At 40.5% G+C, this 25,056-nt stretch overlaps 1 protein-coding gene across 1 annotated transcript; it reads left to right on the top strand.

Moving 5' to 3' along the window:
- The first annotated feature begins 10,208 nt into the window (after positions 1-10,208).
- On the top strand, positions 10,209-23,772 carry FAS (Fas cell surface death receptor). Its single transcript, XM_054382688.1, has 10 exons — positions 10,209-10,262; positions 10,517-10,579; positions 17,222-17,387; positions 17,883-18,017; positions 20,064-20,175; positions 20,657-20,721; positions 21,750-21,827; positions 21,945-22,003; positions 22,545-22,569; positions 23,357-23,772. The coding sequence occupies exons 1-10, from the start codon at positions 10,209-10,211 to the stop codon at positions 23,770-23,772; spliced, it is 1,173 nt and encodes a 390-aa protein (XP_054238663.1).
- The last annotated feature ends 1,284 nt before the right edge of the window (positions 23,773-25,056 follow it).

Here is a 25,056-nt window from a genome sequence, read left to right as displayed (position 1 = left end):
ACCTGGATAAGCCTTCAGGACACTGGCCAAGTCTGAGCTCTGTTCCACTATGTGTAAACCAGACCTCAGCAGCTTGTTCGCAGTTCGTGCAGACCTGTCCTAAATAATATTGTAGGCAAGGCTTCACAATAATGTTACATTGGCACATCTCCTAAGAGTTAAGAGAGAACAAATACCCCCAGATGATTATCACAACCTTTCCAGTATCATGATATCTAAATTTGTCAGCATGTAAATAAAATCTTCCCACCATGTCACTGTAAACAAGCAGCTCTGTTCTCCTAAGGAAGTCAGACTTACACAGCATTAGCATGGAGAAGTCAGAGCACAGGGGTCCTTCCTCCACAATAACTTCTGTTCTCCACAGCCAATGCATTTCCAGACTGACAGCAACAAGGAGACCAACTTCCCATCACAGTTTTGGAGGTGGTTGTCACGTTATTATCTCATCAAAATAAAGATTTCAGGGTAAGCCTGCAAGTGACAATAAATAAGATCATTTCTATCAGAGACATTTGATGGAAGCAGGTTTCACAATGCTATCACTTAGGGATTAATCCTGTGGACTCTGCATGCCCATTTGTATCTCACAGCTACACAAGCTCAAGAGCCTGTATCGACCAAATTGCCTGGCTCTGCAGCAAACAGTGAGAGAGACAGCTTCTTTGCTCCATGGGCTCTGGATGATGACAAACTCAGAAGACCCTCTCATTACAAATGCCTACAAGCAGGTACCTGCTGCTCCAGATTTCCCAGCCCTGGTCTTCATCCCCTTTCTCCTGGCTCCTGGGCTCGGTGCACTCGGAGCAGTTAGGTGTCGCTGCTGTGCAGGACAAGGGGACATGGCCCGGTTGCAATTTCCTTGTCTTCCGTATGAGCCACTCAGCATAACCTATAAAAAAAAAAACTTCTGTGAGCACAGCTGAACTCTTTTTTTTTTTTTTCCAATTTACATAAGAACCACTGTGAAGGAATGAGAATTACGTGGCAACAACCTGAAGAACACACAAAAACCACAAGGGGAAATCTACAACCTGTGTGACTAAAGTGAACACAACCATTTAAAAATACCTGAGGATAAAAAGGAAACATGCTTTGGGAATTGGCATGCCATTATATGGAAAGATACACACTTATAAGAAATTGTCACAATCACCTGGCTAATGCAAATGCATTTAGTACACATGCATTTTCTGTACCAGGAAAAAGGTCAGATGTCAATTCAAAGGACTGCAAAACCTCCATTGCAGAAGGGTGCTAAAAGAGCCAGCAGTAAAATTGGGCATGCACAGCACAGCGGGTCTGGATAGCCTGCATCCAGCCAGGTGTTCCAGAGAACAAGCCAAAGTGTTTCATTAGTCCTTAAAAATGCCTAAGGGGTTTTCCTGAAACAGAAAGGCAGTTTAACAAAAAAATTCAAGCACATAATGGCAAGAAGTAGCTAATTACAAACTTGCCAGATGAACACACCACTCTAAAGCAATCTATGAAAGCAGCCAATATAGAATCCAAATAATGAAAAATAAAAATCATATAATACATGCTAACAAATAAGGCTTTATTAAAATACTTCTTGCCAAACTGTTTTTGATAAATTTTACAAATGTAGTTGCAAAAGTTTTCTAAATTGTTTTAATTTTTGAAACGTCAAATGGTTAAAAATAAGGTGAACACAGAATGCAAATGCACCTTAGCAGGAGAACTGGCTAGCTAAGTCTCACAGCACAGCAGAGCAGGGCAGTCACTGCTGAGTGGGTGTGGTCTGTGGGACCTTCTCTACCCACCACTGTCTATGCACCTTAATGCCTTTATCAGTGATCTGAACAATGCTACAGTCCCATATAGACTTGTGTGTTCTTTTAGTACTTGCCACGATCTACATTACAGACCTAGGATAAAACAAAGTCCTGCCCAGCAGAATCCTGTTTGTAATATGAAGCCTTGAGAAAAGTCTGCATCTCCAACCTTTACAAAACTCCCCATCCACTGCACTTTTGCTGAATGCCATTTTGGTTGATGAAATCAAGATGCAGACAAACACAGCTGGCAAAGTGGTGCCTAACTCGTTGCAGGTTGCAGGAAGGACGGGACTCCACCAGTGCTCTTCTCTGCCCTGTGTGCATCAATGTGCCTCTGTCACAGCTTTCTGCACACATCCTGGCTGTTGCTTGGGCCTGGAACAGCCCTCCCACTATCTACTGTGGAAAAGAACTTTGCACACAGCTTTTACTCATGCTCTAGCATATTCGGTTTATAAATCTCTCCCTAAATGATCCTCAGGTCTCACAAGAAGATTGAAGCAGGCAGGTTTTTCACCTTCGCCTTGCAGATGCATCTTAGTTATATAAGGTAGTTTATTCTTCCTCTTTCTTACAGTCCTAAGAACTATAGGAAAGTACTGATAGCAAGCTAATTCTTGTTTAATAATTTGATTTGTTTTCAGAAAGTGTATCAGCATTTTCTAGTCAAATGCAGGGTTTTCCCTCTTCCACTAAATGTCTTTTACACGCCTGCCTTTAAGTGTTTGTTCAAATTCCACATCAGATCAAAGGACACTTTTTTGGTTTTTAACTTTCATGACTGCAAGAGAAACTTTGATACATTTCTGGAACAAACATAACCATCCTTCAGAAATAAGGAAAACCAGGAAATTCTGCAAAGCTTTTTCTCATTCCAGCCCATTTCAAGACCATTTTTTGTATCACTGTCCTTGTGGTCTAACCTATCTACAGCCCAGCTGAAGTTTTCTCCAACCTCAACTGCTTTTTGATCCATTTCTTAACCAGGATAAGATCACAGATACTGACTGTCCCACATTGCACACACACATAGAGTGCTCATAGGGGCCTGTACAGATACAACTCTCACTGCACACAAGCTCTCCATTCCACAGAAGGCTAACATCTGCCTGGCTTCACTGCAGTTTTTAGGACTTTAAAAATATCCTACATACCTACAGGCAAAAAATGCTAAATCCTACAGATTCCTGTTCTGTTCTTCTTGCCAGTCAGTAAGAGATCTAAATATAATAAAAGGTTTTGTACATCTCTTAGAATTACAGTTTCTACCATGTTGTCAGTCCTGTACACACTTCCTTACTTTCCCGTTCTTTCAGTTCCTTGCCAGTAACTGCTTGAATAGACATAGTCACTCCTTTTACTGCTGCAAAACACTTTTGCCCAAGGATCTTGAAAATGCCTGGATAGTTTCCACATCAGGATGCTGGAACCGCATGCGAATCTTTCAGCTTCCTAATTAGAGCCTGTTACTGCATTGTATTTAGCTGTCTCTGAGAATTCATTTATAAGGTCAAATGTTCAGACCTCTTCAGCATAATACAAATCATTCATCTGCACTATAATTAGTCTGTGTTACACAGCATGAACACATTGTTTAATAAAAGGATTAAATTATGTAATTAGCAGGTCTTCAGCATAAATATGTCCTCCTTTCCGAATGGTATTTAAATAAAACCGTGTTCCTATAGTATTTTATGGTATCAAAATCTCAGTGCCACTTGCACTGCAAATGGCCAGGCCTTCTCAGCAAAATGGGCTGGAGCAGGCAGGCTACAGCCACACTTGGAAAAAAAGGCTAACCTCTGTTTCCTTTTTTGTCTTCTCACACAATTCAAGCTGCTGTTTTCATGAGGGCTAAGCCTTCTCTATTACCTTTACTTGAATGATTTACAGTTATTCATCTGTAGGCTTGATTTTGTCAGACCAGGTAGGCCCTCTGAAAAGAGAACATGTGAGGTTTTTCCCAGGTCATTCAGGAATAACGGAACAGTAGCTGGGAGAGCAATGAACAAGCTCTGTTAGCAACAGCCCTTCACTGCACCAAGCAGAGATGCTCCAGGCTCTGCCATATAACAGGGCAGACCAGGGGGCTGATGGAAAAGTGGCTAGCACCAAACCCTGCCTCCCAGAGAGAGGGAAGTCCCTAGATACTAACATCTCTTTACATCTGCTTTATGCATGTGTAATGAAATCTTAGCCTCATTTAAAAGCAGTATCAAAGCTCCCACTGATTTCCAGTAAAACCACAGCTCACTGAAACGATTTAATGAGAGCTGGTCCGAAACCTCTTTTTCAAGAAGGTAAGACAATTTCCTTACACTATTACAGCAAAGGGATGTGATTCCCTCCACACTTCTCACATGAAACTGAGAAATTGCGCTTGTCTCAGCAGGCTACCTCCAGACAGAGGGTTTCTGAGCACTCCATGAGCTGGGAGAAATGCATGATAATGGCTGATAATGCCATGGCCTGCACTGGCACTAGGACTTTCCTGCCTACCCCAGGGAACCAGAAACACACATTATGCTGTTCTCCCTCTGCAGTTTCCCGTTTCTGTGTGAGTTGGCTGACAGCAGGAGAGGCAGCCACTGTGCAGTGTGGAAAGCATGCTTCTTCTGAAATGCTTGGCTTCCAAGAAGTATTTCAGAAATGATGCAGTGGAAAAATATCACTAGCATCTTATCTAGGAACTTAACAGACTGCTCCAGGCAGCAAAGATCAGTGTATCCCTTCTTGTTATGACCACCCCTGGAGACACACAGCATTCTAAGCCCATCATTTAATTGCTGATGAGAGCCACCTACAGAAAAAAAAACAACAGCATTTTGATACCAATAGAAATTACTCTGTACTATATACTTATTTCCTTCATGCTCATACAAGCTTGACTCTGCAGCAGGCTGTGTAGCTGAATAGAGAAGATATGACTCACTCCTGTAGCTGTTTGAGCTACACAGGCCGCTTGGTTTTGTCTGTTTGTGCAGATGTGTGGTAGAAGTGGGTGAGTAGAAGGCAAGGAAAGTGAAAGCCCCACCATCTCCTACCACAACAGCCCCCCTCTGCCAGAATTTAGCTCTTGATCACCTGCATGGAACAAAAGCCCTGGTTAAAAGCACACAGCAATGCTCTATAGACAAACAGAGTGAGATCACTGCATCCTGTTCTCACTCTGAAGAACATTTGATGTTGCAGAGGATGCCCAACTGCATCTCAGATGCTAGTGGGAGGAATAAAACCTTTCACATCACTGTCACTCTGCCCTTCCCCCACCACAAGTATTTCAAAGCTTAAGTGATACCCAAAAACACCAAGAGACTTTGTAGTCTCAATCAGAAGGCAAAGCTTTATCTAAGCATGCCAGACTCATTTGTTGGATGGTATCCTAGAAAGAGAAGCATGACAGAGCAAAGCAAACCGGTGGAATTAAGTCCCAAAAGACATAATGTTTCTCACAGTTTCAAAAATTCTGATCAACTATAGTATGCTAAGGTCTTTTAAAACATTTCCTTTAGCTTCTCCTCTTCACCCCCACCTTCAATAAAATTGTCTTAGTTAACTTTAAAATTATCATAAAAACTTTTCTCCTTGAAGAGTGGCTGAGTACTACTTACTCAATAGCAAAAATAAAGCCATCTGGTCTGCCTGTTACTGCCATCTTCAGCTCAAAGGCTAAAAGCAGAACTAAAGACTTCCTTTTACTCACATTTTCTTTCTAAATCCAGATATTTCTCTACAGAACTCTCCTCTCTCATCTTCAGGATGAGGATTCAGCCATGGATATAACTGACAAATGCAGGAAACTAATACTACTCACAGACTAAATCAGTCATGGTCTGTCCAGGCAGTGCCTGAAGCAAAAAGGGTCAAACGCTTCCTCGCCTCTGGAGAATACTAACACTAGCCTCCCTAGCATGTTATTGCAAAAGCTTTTACAGTTCATCTGTTACACATCTGACAGTCCAAGTTTAATACTATCTTAAAAAAAAAAAAATACAAAACAAAACCAACTAAAAGCAGATAGTCAGAAAAAAAGGAAAAAAAGTGCACCAGCCAACCTCTGAAGTTAAGTTGCCTGCTGCAAGTTCTGCATGGAGAGACATTTCACCAAAACATTTAAAAGAGATGCATTTACAATATATCAAGTCCAAAAGTCATATTTTAAGTGGGCCCGTGTCACGTGCAAAATATTTGCTAAATAATGCAGCATTCAGGATCTCAGAACTCACTGGTAGAGTGCACACACAGAGGACGGGGACAGGATGGTCCCATGGCTAAAATAAAGTTAATGATCAGCCCTAAGATAGAAATACATCTACATTTATGGTAAGGTTATAGTGATTGGCTGTAGGAGCCACCAGGCATCCAGCCAACTTGCTTTTCCAGTCTAAGGAAATGCTCGGTTTGTTTGAAAAATGACTATTTTTTTTTCCCTGCTGTGAAGAATGCATTGACGTCATCAAACTGGGTCTGTTGAACAAAATCACAAATCCAGGGTTGTGTCAAGAAGTTGAATTACAAGGGGAAGGACACACATCTGTTTCAGCTTTCTTTTAGAGTGACAGGAGCTATTCTCAATTCTCCTTTAGCACCTCTTCCAGAAAATTGTTAGAGGGGACAAAGTGATTTGCTATGAGTTTCAATTTCCACTCTGTTTTATTCCACTCTCTTTTGTCAGGTTTCCACTCTGTTTTGTTACTAGTGAGATTCTTTTACAAAAGCAGTAGCATCTATGGCTCCACGGGCCTGCGTACAAGATCACTATTAGTTCCAATAGGAACGTGTTACATGCCAGAACCCCCTGATTTGATTTTGATTTGATGTCACACCATGCAACACTCTTATTAAAAAAAAAAAAAACAAAAAAAAAAAAAACAAAAACAAAACACCAAAATGAAACAACTCACAGCCTGTTCATAAACTTTTCCAATCATGCACTGCTTTCCCACTTCTGTGAGGTCCCAACAGCTTCTCCACTCACAGAATGGGGTGTTTGGGCCAATACTGCATTTTGCTAACAGGTAACTTATCCAAGATCTTTTGCTATAGGACTGAGGTGATTATAAGTAGTATCTTAGAAAAGGGGAAGGGTAACCTCAAGTTGTCAGAACCTGGCCATATCACACTGCAATAAAATAGCCATTATTTACTGTGATTACAGCCCATTTCTGGTCCTCAAAACCTAAGGCAAAGGGTGCAGATGGTTGGTGGAGCAGGATCATTATTTTGATGTATTACAGACGATTTGGAAAACAAAAGCCAAAGCATTCAACTACAAAACTGTACTCAGTAAGAGCTGATGACTTAAGGACTGATACCACCGTAATAATTTCCCAATAACATTATCCGATACTTGTTAAAAGAGCCACAGAATAGATTTGAACCAAGATGCAACAGAGCTGCACAAATAATGTGTTACTCAGTTGAACACTTGAACTAAAAGTCAAAATTAGGTTTTGTTTGAAACCTACATTGAGAGAAGGGAGAGGAACAACAGAAAAGTAAAATAAACCAAAATGTAGACAGAAAGTGAAACAAAATTACTCTACTTCGGCCTGATAGTATTGAGTGTTTGAACTTTACCACTCTTCCCTTCAAACTTCAGGTTATTTACAAAACATGAATCACATAAAATGTTTCAGTTAAAATATCTCCAAAACATATATTCTGTATTCTCTGCTATTTTCTTCCCTTCAAAGCCAAATCAAGTTGTCCAAATAGAATATTTGTGTTCCTTAATTCACATTTCAAGGCAAACTTACTTATCTATTAAAAGACAAATTAAGTCAACATATACAAGACAAAATTCATGGGAAAGCAGTTGTAGTGAGGAGTTCATAATTCTTTTAATTCATAATTCAAAATCAACAGCTCCTATATCTGTTATAATAAGGTATCCCAGTGTAAGTCTTTTGTGCATCTATTTTTTTTCTAAAGTGTATTGTAAGTCAAAGGAGATGGAACCGCTTTGGTTAAGTTACACTGCATTAATCTAATTGCCCAGTCTTAGTACAAAAGAACTCCTAAATCATTACCAGTATGTCAAAACAAATCTAAACCAGCCATTTAAAATATATTTATATGAAAAAAAAAATTTAGAACTTTAACAAAGAAAAAAAGTAGTAGAAAGCAAGTCAGATCTTATGCTTTCCCCTTCCCTGTTATTTTCTCTATGGAATACAAATATGGATTCAGTATTTTGAGATGAGCCAAATAAAATATACAAGCCTCTGGGCTCTTAATCATGTTTTATTTCACCTTGACAATTTTTTTTTTCTTCACCTGGAGAGACTAGTTAAGTTAGCCTTCTCAAAAATCTTAGCAATTCATAAGGTTATAATATCCTTATGGAGTCAGTTTCTCTGGGGGTAAGCAGGCTTCTGGAGAGGGAAGAAAAGGTTTGACGCCAGCTAAAGCATGAATACAGATTCCAACTCAGCAACTCTCAGAGCCAGAACACTGTGATTATGTGTATCCAAAATTGCTCCTCAGGTGTTTTTGCAGCTATCTTGAACAGAACTTCCTATGAACAGTGCATATATGTGGACACAGAACAAGTGAAACAAAACAAATCAAACCCCAACAAACCCACAAACAAACCAAAACACAAAAACCAAAACAGCAGAGTAAATAAATAAAAGCTTCACTTTAATTACAAAATCTTACATTTTTAAGGGTGGAATTGCAAAGGAACTAAAAAAGTCAGACTCCTGTTTATTAAGTGTGCCTGGAGTCTGACCCCACCAGAGTTAGACACTCTTAGCATGTTAGGAAATGTGCAAGGCCATCTGCTGGCAGGAAAAACAGTGCTGCGCCTTGTAGTCCTGATCAGAACTCAACTGACACCCAAATTGAGCTTTAGATGAAGGGCAAGTAAAGAACATAGTCAAGGCTGCCACTTTCACCAGCCTGAAAGAGTTGCTGCAACCCAAAGGAACAGTGCAAAGATGAAAACCCTGGCATTACAGTGCTTGCTGATACCAACTCAGGATAGTCAAGCAACAAAAAAAATCCTCCAAAAACATTGCTGTCTCTTGTTTGGCATGTGATATAAATATATATAAACCTGAACAGCTACAGTTATTTAACTACATAAGGTATGACTCCAAGTCAAACGCAGACACCATTGTTTAGATAACAACCAGGTGCCTTCTCAAATGTCTCTCAAAGCTCCCTACCAAAACAAAAATACTCCTACGCAAAACAGGTATATACATGCACTCTTCACACCTCCAGCGGGGGGCAGGGAGGAGTGTAAACTGCACACACCTAATAGGCTACATCAGCAGAAGATAGCAGAGAATTAGGCCAAGAGGCAGAACAAGGAGTTACTGAACACTAAGCGATGCCTGCTGAGGACCCAGTCATGGCTAGGTTTTAGGTTTAGGACAAACCACAATCCCCAAAGTGATGAATTTGCAAACAACTCTACTGAGCTTTCTGCTGCAGCAGGCATCCAGATCCAGACAACACTGCTTGCAGTCCCTACTCCACACCTACCCACACGCAAATTTCCGCTAAAATTAGCAGCCTTGGTTTGGGTTTGGCCAGTAGGAACTGCAGACGTGTAACACAGGCACTGCACCCACGACTGGTGCCTCTCACTCCTCATACTTTGTACTTCCAATGAAGAAGCAGAGAACTGACTGTTAAATGATAGTCCAGAGGCAGCATCTCTAAAAACGTGTCAACAGTATGTTTCATTTTGGCCGGAAGTGGTTAAAAAGCCTGAGGTATTTAAGACAGCAGCTCTTTTTTTGGTGATGATGATATGAACCTAGCATATTTGTATGGCAGCTAAAAGCCAGACTAGCAGCAAATACGAAGGTTTCTGCAAATCTGAGTCATAAACCACTGAAAAATGGTGTTTAAAGTGTAGATGTCAGCTCAGTTACAACCATGGTCTTCCCAAGGCAACAACATCATGTCAAAACCTGAAAATCAAAACACATATCAGTACCTGACACCATCATGTTACTTCTAATGCTATGAAGGAGGCCAGACATAGCAGCAGTTCAAAACCACAGAAAGTGTGTAGGAAAAACTGAGGGAGCGACTGGAAATAGCTACAAAACAGCAGTCACAGGCTTGAGCAATCCTTTTGAGAGGATGGCAAGGGGCAGTATCTCCTGGTGCACTGAATATTGCCCACTCTTAAGGGCTGCTCCACTCCTACAGATTCAGGACTCCCTGCCTCAAGCCTGTTCTTACCAATATTGCTAATCTGGACAATTTGCCCTTGCCTGGGAGCTGATTCCTCAACTCAGCAGTCAAAAGACATAAAGCAAATGCCGCATGCCCAGCCCAAAGCCTGTTGGCAGTTTGCTTCATGGTCTCAGGGCCATGCCTGATATTCGCTGACTGCCAGGTGGGTACACCCGACGCCATATAGCCCAAACGATTAAGATCCCCATGGAGAGTGTGGTGCTGAAGACACTCGAAAGGAGTCGGCGTCCCCTTGCCTCCGTTCCGTAGAAGGGGGGAGTCAGTGCAGGAAGCAGGGACTGCCCGTCCCATTCTTGCAGAGTCGTTCGGGGTGGAAGCCCCTGCCCGGAGCTGGTTCCCGACGCCGCAGAGCACCTGCGAGCAAGGTGCAGCTCTCTCTACCCACCTACCGCCGGCTCCTCGCAACCCCGCGGCTCTGGGCCGGGGCGGGGCTGGCCCCGGCCGTGTTTACTAACATGGGAGGAGCCGTCCGGGCTGCGCTGCTTCCGGCTTAGCGAAGGTGCGGGATATCGCTGGATACTGGCGGCATGGCCCGAGAACTGCTTCCCTTGCTCCTCGTAAGTGCTGAGCGGGACGGGCTCCCGGGAGCCGGGTGGTGCAGGCGGCGGGGCCATTCCCGGCCATGCGGGAACGCGAGGTGGTGCGGCAGGCAGTCGGGAGGCGCTGCTTAGCTTGTGGTCGCCTCCGGCCGTAATTAACTTCTCCTTCGAGATTTCGGCTAATTCATTTAGGCGAGTTTTGGTTTTTCACTCCTTTATAAAAATCGACACCTTTACGTTCAGGTACTTTATGATTTTACAGTCACTTCTTAGAGTGCCTGGTGAAGGGGAGGACGCGTTATGGAAAAGCAGAAGGAAAGAAAGAAAAGGGGAATGGATGCAGGTGGCTGTCAGCCACACTGGCTTGTGTGCCCTAGCTGCGGGGTACCCAGGGACAGCTGGCGGTGGCCTCAGCCCACAACCATCCAGAGCTGGCCTGGGACGCTGGCAAGGCAGGTTGAGCATTCATGCAGAGAGTACTGTTGGAGCTGTGGTAGAGAGCTGCCCGGGCAAAGACCACGGTAGTGAAAGCTGACTTGCACCACACCTCCGGGATCCGTAGCAAAGTGATCTGGGAATACTTTTGGCAGAGGAGGTTTGAACGTCTAGTGACAGTGCCGCAGGAAAAGCTAGTGGAACAGGTTCAGTCCACTGGAATGAAGTGCAGCATTTACTGGAAGTGATGGGGCAGGGCCTTCCTTTCTTGCCTTGATGATCCCAACACAGAGCATGAGTCTCTGCAGCTTGAGAGGTTACGTCACGTGTCTGTCTGTCAACAGTAAAGTTGCATTTGCAAACACTCATTTTGAAGAACTCTCAACAAGGAAGGTAACTCAGCAGTGTTGGCAGCACAGGGATCCCCACTGGTACCGGTGCGTTATGCCAAATGGCTGTTGTGGCAGCAAGTTCCTGGGTAGGAGACCTAGGGACAGGCATGTGCCTGAACCCCAGCAGCCCTGCTGAGAGAGCCCAGAGGTGGGATAGCAGGGCTCAGGCAGGTGGCAGCCAGCCCTGCTGCACAGCAGGGCTAAGACATGCCTGGAAGCGTGGATGCAATATACATTGCTTCCCCAACCCCAATTCTCATCTGTTTCAGAGAGAACTGACTTGAGTCAGTTCAAAATCTTTACTGTGCTGTTACGTTGCTAGTGAATGTGGCTTGCTCTTGGGGTTTGGCAGGTTAAAACCAAGTGTTAAGTTTCTCAGATTCTGATTTGATTCACTATATAACAGGGAGGAAAATATTTTAACTGATGCAGGGGATTATATCTGTGCTCCTGCACAAAGTGCCAGAGCAAAGGAGGCTTTTCATCTGCTGACAGAACCGTGTATCAGTTTATTCCTAGGCAGCTGTGGCAAACAGCTGGCAGAAATGTCAGTCTAACTCAGGATCTTGGAACTATCCAAAATATATTAAAAAAAAAAAAAATTAAACTTAAATTAAGAAATACTTCATTATCTCACTTCTTCCAGAGAATAAATGTAATTTCTCGTCTTATTTTCCACTTGTTTCCAAACTTCAGTACCACTTATAAAGACTGCAGCACTCTCACATACTCTTTTTTTATAATTATATTGTTGTTGTTTTTTTATTAGCATGTTGTTCCAGTGCTTATAAATCACTAAACCTGAGGACCATTTGACATACTAACTTGATTAAACCAGCACATGAAAGTAGTTTGTTGAATGTGTCCTCAGTTTTGCAATGAACTCTATGTTGCACTAAAGTAGAAGCAGCTGCACAGATAGTCATGCAAACCTGCAGTGTTCTACATAGTTAGAAAAGATCTCTCTTTACCCTGTAAAACAAGCCACAAGACCACATACCGCTCAGAGACATGCTGTATAGGAATAGGCCATCTCTACAGAATGAAGTACTATCTAAATAGTTTGTAATTATTTGATATGACTACAGAGCAGACACTTTTCTGTAAATTTCAAAGATACATCCTTTAAAAAGGACTCCTACGCTGCTGTGCTGGCCTTTCTTCTCCAGACAACTACTGCATGCATTTCAATGTATATGTAAGAGTCCTAAAGTCATGGGATGACCCAAGATGCAAGTGAAAAGGGTAAGGGCCCCAATTCTGGAAACATTTGTCTGCTCACCTTTTCAGTGATCTGCTTTTACCTTTGAAGCAACTCACTGAACAAAGTGCCGACAGGAAAACCAGATTGTGTTACAAAAGGAAAATGGGGAAGAGTTGCTAAATTTCTGTGCTGTCAAGCTCTTACTCAACCTTAGCTACAACATTAAAGTGAGGTGGGAGCTGTTAATATCATTCCCACTCTCCATAATTGTATAGTACTTATGAGGCATTCACTAGTACTGTATGCCTAAAAAAAAAACACAAACAAAATGATGCACCCACCCCCCAACATCTTGCTGTAATTTGCATGAGAGTTGGTTTAAGATGTGAAACAGTAATGGACTGAATTTGGACAGTGGCTGTTTTAAGACACTGCACAGTAAATGAGGCTTCTAGCTCTCTCAGACATCAAACATGTGCATCCCACTTGAAATTTAAGAAGGTCAGGATGCTTCTAGTTGTGGGGAAATACCAACTCCTATGGACTTCAGAAAATGGAACTGGATTGTTTTAATTCTTCTCATAAAAGATTTTAGAATACCACATGCTACTTTCATGGTTATCTTGGTGTTAACTATCCACTTGGGCCTTGTGGAAAAAAAAATAACAAACAAACCAAACCACAGCATTATCAATACTGTGATACAGGAAGATTTAGAGGCCTGAGAATCCCAAAATGACACAAATTTTCAAAGAAACTAAAGTTCATGTCACTCTGCCCTGGGAACACAGAGGGGAAAATAGGTTTTATAAGTCTCCTTAGCAGATGCCTGTCGGTGAAAGCATTTTGGAGGACTCTGTAGGAGTGAAGGAGAGGGAGGCAGCAGGAAGCTCTCTTAAATGCCTGGGCAATGCAAAAGGAGAGAAACAAAAAAAATTTGGGCTCTTGTGATAATTTGGATCCATTCTGCTAAGATTAGCTATCCCTGATATATTTTAGTTTTTTTTCCACTCATTGACTGCCTAGTTCAATCTAAGTCTTCACTTTAAATAGGACAAAAGTAGAAGAGGGCATCCATGAGTCATTTTAGGCTGAAAACGTACAGCTGTTTGAATGTACACATCATTAAAAAGTACCTATCACCCTTGGCTGTCTAAAAGCCCCTAAAGTGCTTCCTTTCCATTATTAGCACTCACTGCCCTGTGACAACAAGGAAAGCAGTTTAAGGTATGTGTAAGAAGCTAAATGACTATTGACTTCTTTTTAACTATAAGACACCAAAATCTTTACATAGCAATTGGTTTTAAGTATGGTATGAAAGCATTGGTATGAAAAATCTCCACGGTTTTTTCATAGTTCCTTGTATGGGGAGGCAGCATAAGATGTCTTTGTAAGCAGAGCTCATGTAGGTGTCCAGTGCTGCTTAAACATCAAGTTCTGAGAAGAGATCCCCACTTCTTGTAAGTTTACCAGGAAGTTCATCTCTGCAAGTTCATCTCTGCAAGGGCTGTCATCAAAAACTGTAGTATTTCTATACACCCTCACAATATCAGCATAGCTCGTCTGTATAAAAGCATTGAACAGGAGTCAAAGAGATTTGTTTCCTCGAGGGAAAGCTGTGTCTGTGCACATACTGTAATTGCAGGCATTTACTAAACACACACATTGTAAAATAAATAAATAAATATGCTGCCAAGGTTTACTGATACTAGTCATTTAGAAAGATGTTTCCCTCCTTCATTAGATCCCATTTTTGCATGACTGTGGATGTTTTGGGTTTTTTTGTCTGCTCCATGCTTTGCCAGTGCTGTTTGGTTTCAGCAGGGCAATGCACGTCCCCCCAGTGTTGTCCTGTGACCATCTTCTCCCTTGTCCCAGTCTGACATGTGGCAGAGGAGCAAGTGATAGAAGTGGCAAGGCTTCACCCTCCTTCACATAAAGCCAAACCAGGTTGAATATATATATATATATCCCTGACTACATCTTAGTAATTGTTTTTTTAATCAGATGTTATGATTTTTTAACCAGATGCCAGTTTTCAGTAAGACAGTTCTCCAAGACAAAAGGAAAACAAATCATGATAATTTGGCACATCCATTTGACAGCTTCTGTTTAAGCTTTATATTAACTCTAACCTTTTAATATCATTATACTGAGATTTGGAGAAGAGCACTCTCAAAACTTCAGCAGCAAAGGAAGAGTCAGAGCACTCGAAAAGAGGAAGTGATGGGTTGAGTATTGATACCCACAGTTTCTTAAGTGCTATACTGCTTTTTTAGCAGTTGAAGCTTTTCCTTCAGGTACAAAAAAAGGCCTTCTTAATTCCAATTTAGCAACTAATATTATATAAATTTTAAAGCAGATGGCTGCTAAGGAAGGAAAATGCTTTTCATTTTCTTATCTCTGAATAGACTAGAGGATCAAAAGAAGTGGCTACTTGTAGAAGTCAGCAGACAGTGGTCATATCCATTACTTCAATTAATTAGCAACAGATAGCACTTCCTTCACTTGAGAGTCAAACCCATTTTTTCAGTAAGTTAATATTTAAGGTAGTTGAAGAGTTTTCTGCTTTTGGCTAAAGTTGAAGTCAGAATCCAAATGATTTCACACCAGAAAACTGACTTAATCAGCCATTAAACATCATCCTCTGGCAAGGAAAAAAAAGGTATAACAATAAAAATATCCAATTCTTAAATTATTAGAGAATTCTTTAAATATGTATGTACCTCCTTGGTAGCAATAACAGATACAGTCAAATTTATATTAAGCTGCAATTCAAAAGCGTTCAAAGATAACCAATCATTCAGAATTAACATCTTTAAAGTATCCAAGACAAAATTAAAAATAAATTATTGTAGTTAAGGTGTCTTGCACACTGATTTAAAATGTAAGTGAATCTGTAATTGGTAGGACTGGATGCAGTGTACCATCAATATGAAGATTTGGCAGTTTCATTGTATTATACTTCATTCCCCCCTAATCTCCTTTCCAGAAAAGGTACTCTGCCATCCCTCTCCTTCACAGCTTGGCTGGTTGTTTTGTTTTGCCAAGGACAACAGCATTCTCCGTTTCTTCCCAGGCATCATTATCCCCATCCTCAGTATCGTTCACAGTGTATTCCCCAGTGTGTTGTAAGATGCAAACCAGTATTTTTTTAAATCAGAGCAAGAGCAATGGATGTAGAGCTCACCTGAGATGTTAAGACTTCAAACTCTTAAAGATAAGAACTGTCTTTTTTTTTTTTTCCTGTTACAGCTCCACACAGATAGTTAGCAACACACAACAATTAAAATAAATTATGAAAATGTTCAGATCACTCCAGATTATTATCAGAAACTGGGTTAAGTAAAGGCAGAATTTCTTCAGGCTGTCTTACATAGTATTTCTAGGAAGAAGTCTAGCTACCCAGCAAACAAACATTACATAATTCCATTTTATAGACATCTCATACTTAATGCATGTAAAGTATATACAGAGTTCCCTACAAATTATTGCCAACAGGAATACAAATTATAACAGATCTATCCTCTTTTTCCCACCTTCCTCCCAAAATAGGAAAAAAAGAATGGTTTGGCTTCTGGTCCTCAGTGCTTTATTACGATGAGAAGAGGCAGGACAGTGATAACTAATAAAGCTACTGCTGACTAATAACAGGAAAATAAATAAATAAAGCACTATGCAATTTAACCTAACAGTGCATTCAAAAAAAAGATCAGGGTGTAAAATAATTTGTAAGGGTTCCTTCTTTGAGGAATATATAGGCATCATCTACTAAACAGAAGAATAATTGGAAAACCAGCAACCAGCACCAGAACAAGAGGACACAGTCTCAAGCTGTGCCAGGAGAAGTCTAGGCTGGAGGTGAGGAGAAAGTTCTTCACAGAAAGAATGATCTGCCATTGGAATGTGCTGCCCAGGGAGGCATCGTCCCTGGCGGTGTTCAAAAAAGGATTGGATGTGGCACTTGAAGCCATGGTTTAGTTAGTCATGAGGATGGTTTAGTTAGTCATGAGGTGCTGGGTGATAGGTTGGACTTGATGATCTCTGAGGTCTTTTCCAACGTTGTTGATTCTATGATGATTCTATGATCAGGTATTTTTGGCTGAGTGTAAAACATTCCTTACATTCCTTTTTTTTTTTTTTTTCCCCCTTCAAAGATACAGTAACACCATTCCATTTGCAGTAGGCTGGCAAGAAATTAAGATAGATGTCATTTGAATTAAAGAATTAAGGAAGTTCTGTATGGAATATTAATTATTCTGGCTAAGAAAGACACAGTGATCTAGGGCAGAGAAAGGTCTTCCAGAAATACTGGGATTTCCTTTGCTTTGCACTATAATTAGGCATATGAAGACATCTGTTACAACACAGATGCATCAATGTTCAAATGGTCAGTACCTGTAGTGGCAGGGTTGGTAGCATTAAATCTGTGTAATCACTGTCCATTAGCTCTTCTGAAGTGGTGAACAACTTTAATAAAGGGATGAATATCAATGTTTAGCAATAGCAGAACAGTACTTGTAACTCTGTGTTAGCAGTAAAACACACCTACAGCCCTTGGCAGATTTTTTGTGGGTTTGTTTTGTTGTTTTGTTTTTGTTTTAATAACGTTCTGTTCCTCTCTCCTAGGTGGTTATCTTAATTGCTGAAATACAGTGTAAAAATAACACTGAAGCTCCCATACCCAGAGTATACAAAAAATCAACTATCAGGAGGATCATTGCCAAGAGAGAAGTTGCGTGTAACCAGGATGAATACAATTTAGGTGCTGAGTGTTGCAAGAAATGTACACCTGGTGAGTATCATTATAACACTGTGTTGGAAAGTCATTGAGAGTGAAAATCACAACATGGTCAGTTGCTTTCTGGCAGGATAGCCAAGAAGCATGCTTTGGTTTCATGGATGGACTGCTTCATTTTATCTCCATCTTTCTGTTACAGAACATCAAACACTCAAAAGTATTTCTTGTGCTCAGTGTGCCAATATCTTTTCACTACAGACAGTAGTAGCTCTTACATAGCGTGCTTGTCGCAAAAGAGCCAAGAATTACATTGCACATCTTAGAAAGAGGTTAAAAAAATGCAAGCACAGACTTTTGCCTACAAAATCTTATATATATGCTACTTTCCTGATAAGCACATATGTAAACCTAAAGAACAAAGATTCTGCAGACATTTGTAAATAAAAAAAATATTAGAGACTAAAAAGAAAGTCTGACCTAGGTTTTAGAGACGATGGCTTCTGTCCAAAGGTATTGTAAATCTTAATTCTTGGGTTTCTGTCTTTACAGGTTTCGTTAAAAATACCAGCTGCCCAAAAGATGTTAGCAAACACTGTGTTCCCTGTAAAAATGGAAAGGAGTACATGGATCATGCCAATCATGTGGACAAGTGTTTGAGATGCTCTTTGTGTGACAGCATATTCGGTATGTCTATAGAACTAACAACTCCAGCAATTACTTAATTTTGTTACAGGATTTGACTAAAATGTGTCATCAGTCCATGAATAGTGGGTAGCATGCAGATCAAAATGTTTTAGTGATAGCATATGAAGGAATTTATGACAGTAAAAATTTATTCTCCAATTCTCTTTCATCAAACAATGTAGGAAGAAGAACAGGCTGTCCTGGTCAGTCATTTCTCCTTATGCTCAGCCAAAGCAGTCCTTGCAAAACAGACCCTATACAAACTGGTTAGAGTCAAGGAAGAAGAGCTCACTCTCTTCTTTGTCCTCTATTTAAGAGAGGTGTTGTGAGAAGCAGAGATGGGAGAATTCCCAGTGGTGTCTTTCATACTGTTTCATGTAATTAATAATATTTAAAATTACTGAAGCTGGTGGAGTAACGCCTTTTACACGCTCAAGATGCTCTGTCAGTGTAGGGTCAAATTACAAGAGTATGAGGCATGCCCTAGTGGGTTAGACCAGTGGTCCACCTACCCTAGTATTCTGTGCTTGGCAGTGGAGGCAAGCAATGCTATTTAGAGAAAACACAAACAAACCTGTCTGCTTTCTGTGGTCTTGTTCCCTACAAAGGCTACCAGCATCCACAGTTGTGGGAAGGAATGGTAGAAAGTCTATCCCTAACCTAATCATTTTAGTATCTGTTTATGAGCCCTTTGTGCAGGGGCATGCTAAGGGACACTGGGTTCCAGAAATTCAGTACCTGTTCAATAAATACTCATAATGGGTTTTATTCTTTTTTTCCTTCATTAGACTGAGCTTGTAACAGTTCCACCAGGTCTCCTGTGGTTCTAGTGTACTTGGACTTCAGGAATGATAGTACTACATTCTTCATATCCAAAATCAAGTTTAGTGAGGAGAGAGGCAGCTCTGAAGCCCAGTGTGGTTGTGCTCAGATCACCTGCTGGAATATTAATCTTCAGTGCTTTAACTTTTCTGTACCACTTTCATATGCTTAGAAAATGGTCCTGTCATTAGCTACTGTAGGAAGCACTTTGGCTTGGTAATGAAGTTGAGTACAGCAAAACAATATAGTACATTTTTTTTTTTACAGTGCCACAAAGGAAACTATCAGTTAAACTGAAGGGGGGGAAAAAGGATGATGGCATGACTAGTCACATTATCTCATGACCAGTAATGTAGTTGAGGAGAAGTCAGTAGAAAACATTAGACAGGAGAAGAGCTACCACTGAAGTTCCATGAACATCTTTCTTAGGATCATTCATTTTTGGTATTTCCATGAATGGCTTCAGCATTGGTTTCACAGCAGAGCTTCATCAACTTTTGAAACATAACATGGCCTCCCATTACAGCAGGGAACTGAATGTGATAACTAAAAAATTTACTTACATTCATGCCTATGAATATAATATATATACTTATATACATGCCTATATAATATATATATATTATATACATGCCTATGAAAATAGCGTTCATAGTAAGTAGATACTTAGTGTAGTTTTTAGTGCAGAAATAACTTTTTCATACATGGAGATAGCTTCATCATATACACTAAGGAAAGGAGAAAATTAATTCACTTGGTTGGATGCTTAAACAGGAAATATGTTTGATGAGAAGAGTGGAATTCCTCACTTCATGAGGTACTCAAAGAGATAAAATTTGTTGTCAGAGTCAGGTTCTTTACTCTCCTGACAGACAACAAGCAGGGAGATGGGCTATGGGATCTTCCAAGTTTCCTTTTAGCTTTACACTTCTGAATGGGAAAAAGAACAACATTTGGCAGTGCTGAATGAGTGACTACTCTTTTAAGGAGTAGTTTATTGTGTAATCAGTTTTTTGAGCTTATCCAGCAGAGGTCTCCTTGCCATCTCCATCTTCCCACCAGCAGGGTGCCTTATAAACCCGATGCTGTTCTCACAGCTAAGCCTCACCAGTGCCAGCAGTATTAGAGCTAAAAGCACTTTGTTGAGCACAAGAGCTTGTGAGTAAAGGCCTAGGTTTAAGGTGTACTTTTTCAAACTAACAAACTTTAAGGTATTTGTTGTAGGTTTCGTGGTGGCAAAGAACTGTACCCAAGCACGGAACACAGAATGTGCCTGTGCAGAGAACCATTTTTGCAATTCTTCTGCACCATGTAGCCATTGTGATCTATGTACCATGTAAGTTTGTGCCTTCATTGTTAAATATGAAATGGTTAATACTGAAAGTTAACACATGCTTTTCCAGACAATATATAAGGTAATGTATAACCTGAAGGAAAACATGCTAGTCTTCCTTTGCACTGAGATTGTTGATCTGCCTTAGCTCAGTCAGTAAACTGAGCATCCATGCAACCTTTCTAAAGGCATGTAGAAAAACTTGTGCATGTCCACCAAGTCTGTATATACTTTTCAAAAAGATGTAATGAAGTTTCTGAGCTTTCCTGTTCTTTGTGTGATCTGCTGTTACATGTCGAAAATATTTCTGCGCTTGTTTCCTCTCCCATACTTTTCCATAACTATTAAATTCCAAACTCCAACATACTCGTATATGAAATATTTAGCTGATAAAAAGTGTTACAAGATTTTGATTTGCTTACTTAACAGAGTTTATAGAGAGAAAAACAGATCCCATAACAATTTATGTTGATGTTTTCTGCAGATGTGAAAGTGGTGCCATTGAAAAACAATGTACTTCAACTTCAGACACTGTGTGCAGAATGAAAGGTACTATGTCTACAACTATCTGAAGGGAGGTTGTAGCCAATTGTGGGTTGGTCTTTTCTCCCAGGCAACCAGCAACAGAACGAGGGGACACAGGGGAGGTATAGGCTGGATATTAGGAGGAAGTTGTTCACAGAGAGAGCGATTTTTCCATTGGAATGGGCTGTCCAGGGAGGTGGGGGAGTTGCCATCCCTGGAGATGTTCAAGAAAAGACTGGATGGGGCACTTAGTGCCATGGTCTAGTTGATTGGGTAGGGCTGGGTGATGGGTTGGACTGGATGATCTTGGAGATCTCTTCCAACCTGGTTGATTGTATGATTTTTTAAGACCTAGCATGGTCCAGCATCCACTGTATTTTGAGAGGCTATTTAAATTGTAGCGTTCTACACAATGGCCCATAGTGATTCCTGGGAGCTAAGGACAGCTTATCTGCTGGCCCCTGTGCTGACCAGCAGAGCATGATTGCTATTTATATCCCCCCCCATCACTGTGCAGATGTAGGAGCTATGACTCCTTTTTAGAAGTGACTCATGATAGGTAAGCCCTCAGCAAAGACATAGCTTCTGCCATTGTGAAGTAACAGAAAGGCTTTTATAATCTCTACAACTACCTGAAAGGAGGTTGTAGACAGGTGAGGGTTGGTCTCTTCTCCCAGGCAACCAGTGGCAGAAGGAGAGGACATAGCCTCAAGCTGCACCAGGGGAAGTTTAGGCTTGAGGTGAGGAGGAAGTTCTTCCAAGAAAGAGTAATTGGCCAGGGGAATGTGCTGCCCAGGGAGGTGGTGGAGTCACTGTCCCTGAAGGTGTTTAAAAAAAAAAAAAAAAAAAAAAGATTGGATGTGCCACTTCGAATCATGGTTTAGTTGTCAGGTTATAGGTTGTTAGGTGATAGGTTGGACTTGATGATCTCTGAGGTCTTTTCCAACCTGGATGATTGATTCTGTGATGCAGTCTTGTTTAAAATTTAGAGTGTGTTGCTGTATTGCATTTCTTAACTTAACTTTGGTGTAACGTTTCCAATGTTTCAACAGAAACAGGAGTGGCATGGTGGGTCACTGCTTTGATAATTGTGTTATCACTACTGGCAGTAGCTGGAGTAATATTCTTGTGTAAGTCATTCCTTATTCCTTTTGTACTCTGAATAAGATCTTCCGTTGCTTAGTCAGATGTAATTTTGTATTCTCAGAGTTCAGAGGAGGAAATATACTCTGTCCTATATTTTTCAGGTAAGAGAAAACAGAGGGGTCGTACCAGCAAAGAGAACATAGGTGAAGTCCTCAAACAAGTGAGTATAGATAACAAAAACCTCAGCTTCATGCTGGGAACTTTGTTCCATTTAAATTCCACTGGAACTCCCAAGTGTGTGTATACCTCTCATCTATGACAGTAATGAAGTAAATTTCACTCTGACTCTTTTGGGAGAAGTAAGGGAAAGCTTGCATTATTTCTTCAGGATTTGTTGATATGCTTCCTAAGTTACAATGTTGAAGATCAAAACTTCGTAAGTCATCAGGCCTTCCCTGACCACAGAGCACTTGTCCTCATGCACACTTTTAAACAATAGCCATAGTAAGGTGATGCCTCAAGCTCCCTCAAGTCAAAAGAGGCCTGTCCATCCAATCAGGGGAATCGTGGAGAAAGCTAAATGAGAATTACAGAAGTCAACTGTCATGAAATGCATTTATCCTCCTTATACAAGGTGGTTGTTTTACAAAACTTTTTTCAACTAATCATAGAATCATAGAATCAAGAAGGCTGGAAGAGACCTCAAAGATCATAGAGTCCAACCTGTCACCCTAAAATCTCTCATTACTTCTTTTTTTCAGGAGGACATACCCCTTATAAGCACAGGTAAGAGACAAGTAATTTCTTAAAGTTCAGCAGAAGATAAAAACCTAAACAGGCAGTGTAAATCCTATGCTAAGAAAAGGATGTTTTTGTGCAGACTTCGCCACTGCCTAGAGCTGTTATTGTAGCACACCATGAACACTTATTAAAGAAATGCCAGTTCATATTGTGCTTATTAAGGCATTTACTGGTATCATTAAAGGTTTGCCTCAGGAGGAATTTCTGTTGCATAGGAAGCAATTACTAATTGACAACGGGTGGATTTCTGTTCTGCGTGCAGTACAGACACTAGGAGGCAGCATCTGGATTTCTAGTATCACAGATAATGATGACAATGTATAGTCCTACACCCAGCAGTGGGATCACAGAAACACAAGCCTAATTTATGTTCAAGGGTAAATCTACACCAGTAACACACAGTTGGAAAACAACATACGCTCCAAGGCCAAATCACAGCAGAATACCTATCCTATTTCCAGGACCTTTCCCAATACTATTCTGAGCAAAACAGGTACAAGGGCATTTTAATGGTAGAGAAGGACTGAATAAGTTACAGAGGGAACTGAGATTCTGTTTCAAGTGGATACAGTCCTAAACATTTGACTTACCTAGCATTTAGTAGGAACAGACCTGCAATATATTGTAAAAAAATCACATATAAAACATGCTGAGTCTTGAACATGTGAAAGTTAATCTGTATTGAATAGGAAAAGTATGACTCTGAGTGCAGATGGTAAAAAACCAGTAAGATAGAAGTGCCAAGACCATTGATTTCTTTTTATGCTTCTAGATATTGACCTGAGCAACCATATTGCTGGTATTGTGGAGGAGATGACGCTCCAAGATGTCAAGACATTTGTTCGTTACCACCAAGTATCAGAATCTGTCATAGATCAGCATATTCGGGATTATTGTAATGATTGTAATGAACAGAAGATTAAGCTATTTCAAACCTGGTATCAAAGACATGGGTTAAAGGGAGCCTATGGAACCCTAATAAGCAGCTTGAGAAAGTTGAAAATGCGTACTGCAGCTGATAAGATTGAGCAAAAGCTGAAGGCAGCTGTTTCTAGCTGTCAGGAGAGAAGACAGTCTTATAATGATGACATTAAGCAAAGCAAAACCTGCACTCAGGAAGACAGAAACTCCTGCAATGATAGTGCTAAGCTAAGCAAAACCTGTTCTAGTAGTTTGGAAGAGACATAGCACAGTCATTTGCAAAGTATTTCTGACTGAATTAATATTTTTCTAGTAATCTAAATAAAGGTTTCAAACACCGTTTTCATTATCAGTTCTGATTCAAGGAAGTTATACTGTAAGCAAGGAATAATTGTGTTTTATAACAATAGCCTTCAAAAATGTTTTAGCTTTTTTTGGTTAAGAACTGAGTGAAGTTTTATGGCTTATTTACTAAAAGGTAAAATATAGGAGTACAGCTGTAGGATTCATTTACAAAAAGAAAGAAATAGTCATTTTGAAGAAAATGTTTACTCTCAATGTGTATGTTCCTGCATTGCTTAATGTAATGCTTTGCTTACATTAAAATTGTGGGATATTGCTTTTTCAAAATGAAAATTCTGGTGTGCAGAGTCTAGGAAGTGTATCAAGAAGAATACTTGACTAAAGTAATTGTGTAATATCCACCTGACTAATTTTAAATAAAGGTTTCTGTGTAATTAAGTTCTATTCTTTTGTAAATGAGATTTCTGCCTTGTATAAAAGCACCTCTGTGTGTATGCAGAATTTTTTATATGTGTGTGTATTTACATGTGTACATATGTGGAAGTTTTCTATGGAAAAGCTCCCACTACTAAGTAAAAATTATTATTTCCTTTGATCTCTGAAATGATTGCAAGCTTTTTTAGTGCTAGAACCCTTCAGAAGAAGCAGGAGCTGAAACAGCACAGCAGAACCATGATAGTTGGAGGGCAGCCTGCAGAAGCGATGAAGTCTACATAAACATGTGTGCTACATTGGCTTTTCTAATGCAGAAACTGATACAATGAAAACACCATTGTCATTAAAAAGCAGTCTACATAGCACATGACTTTTGTTTTTCTTTCTTACCATGCAGCATATTTCAGCAGAAGGGTTGACCTTGGAGGGAAAGGCTTGATTTTTCCTCGATATGCAGTAAAAGCAGGATCATTTTTTTCTTTGACTCTGCCATCAGTTCTGTAGAGAGAATCTCCAGAAGTTATGGAGGTTCAGCCAAGACATGTGGAGACCTGCCTGGACTTGCTCCCACCTGCTGGCCAGGGTGTGCAGCCTAATTGCTGCCACCTAACCCCAGGGGTATGAACAGGGCAGGACAGACCTGGCAGCAAGGTGCCAGGTACTGGCAATCAAACCACAGGCAATGCCAGGTGCCCACAGTTGCATGGCATTCCTCCAAAAGATCACATTGCTAGAAGTAACAGGAGGATAATATGTGGCCCTTGAAAACAGAAGTCTCTGCAGGACACTAAGCAGAAATGTGAAAGGGGAGGC

This window comes from Indicator indicator, chromosome 7 (assembly GCF_027791375.1).
Source record: "Indicator indicator isolate 239-I01 chromosome 7, UM_Iind_1.1, whole genome shotgun sequence".
NCBI classification, from domain to species: domain Eukaryota; kingdom Metazoa; phylum Chordata; class Aves; order Piciformes; family Indicatoridae; genus Indicator; species Indicator indicator.
The sequence above is the reverse complement of the archived record's forward strand: the minus strand, read 5'-3'. Positions and strand labels throughout refer to the sequence as shown.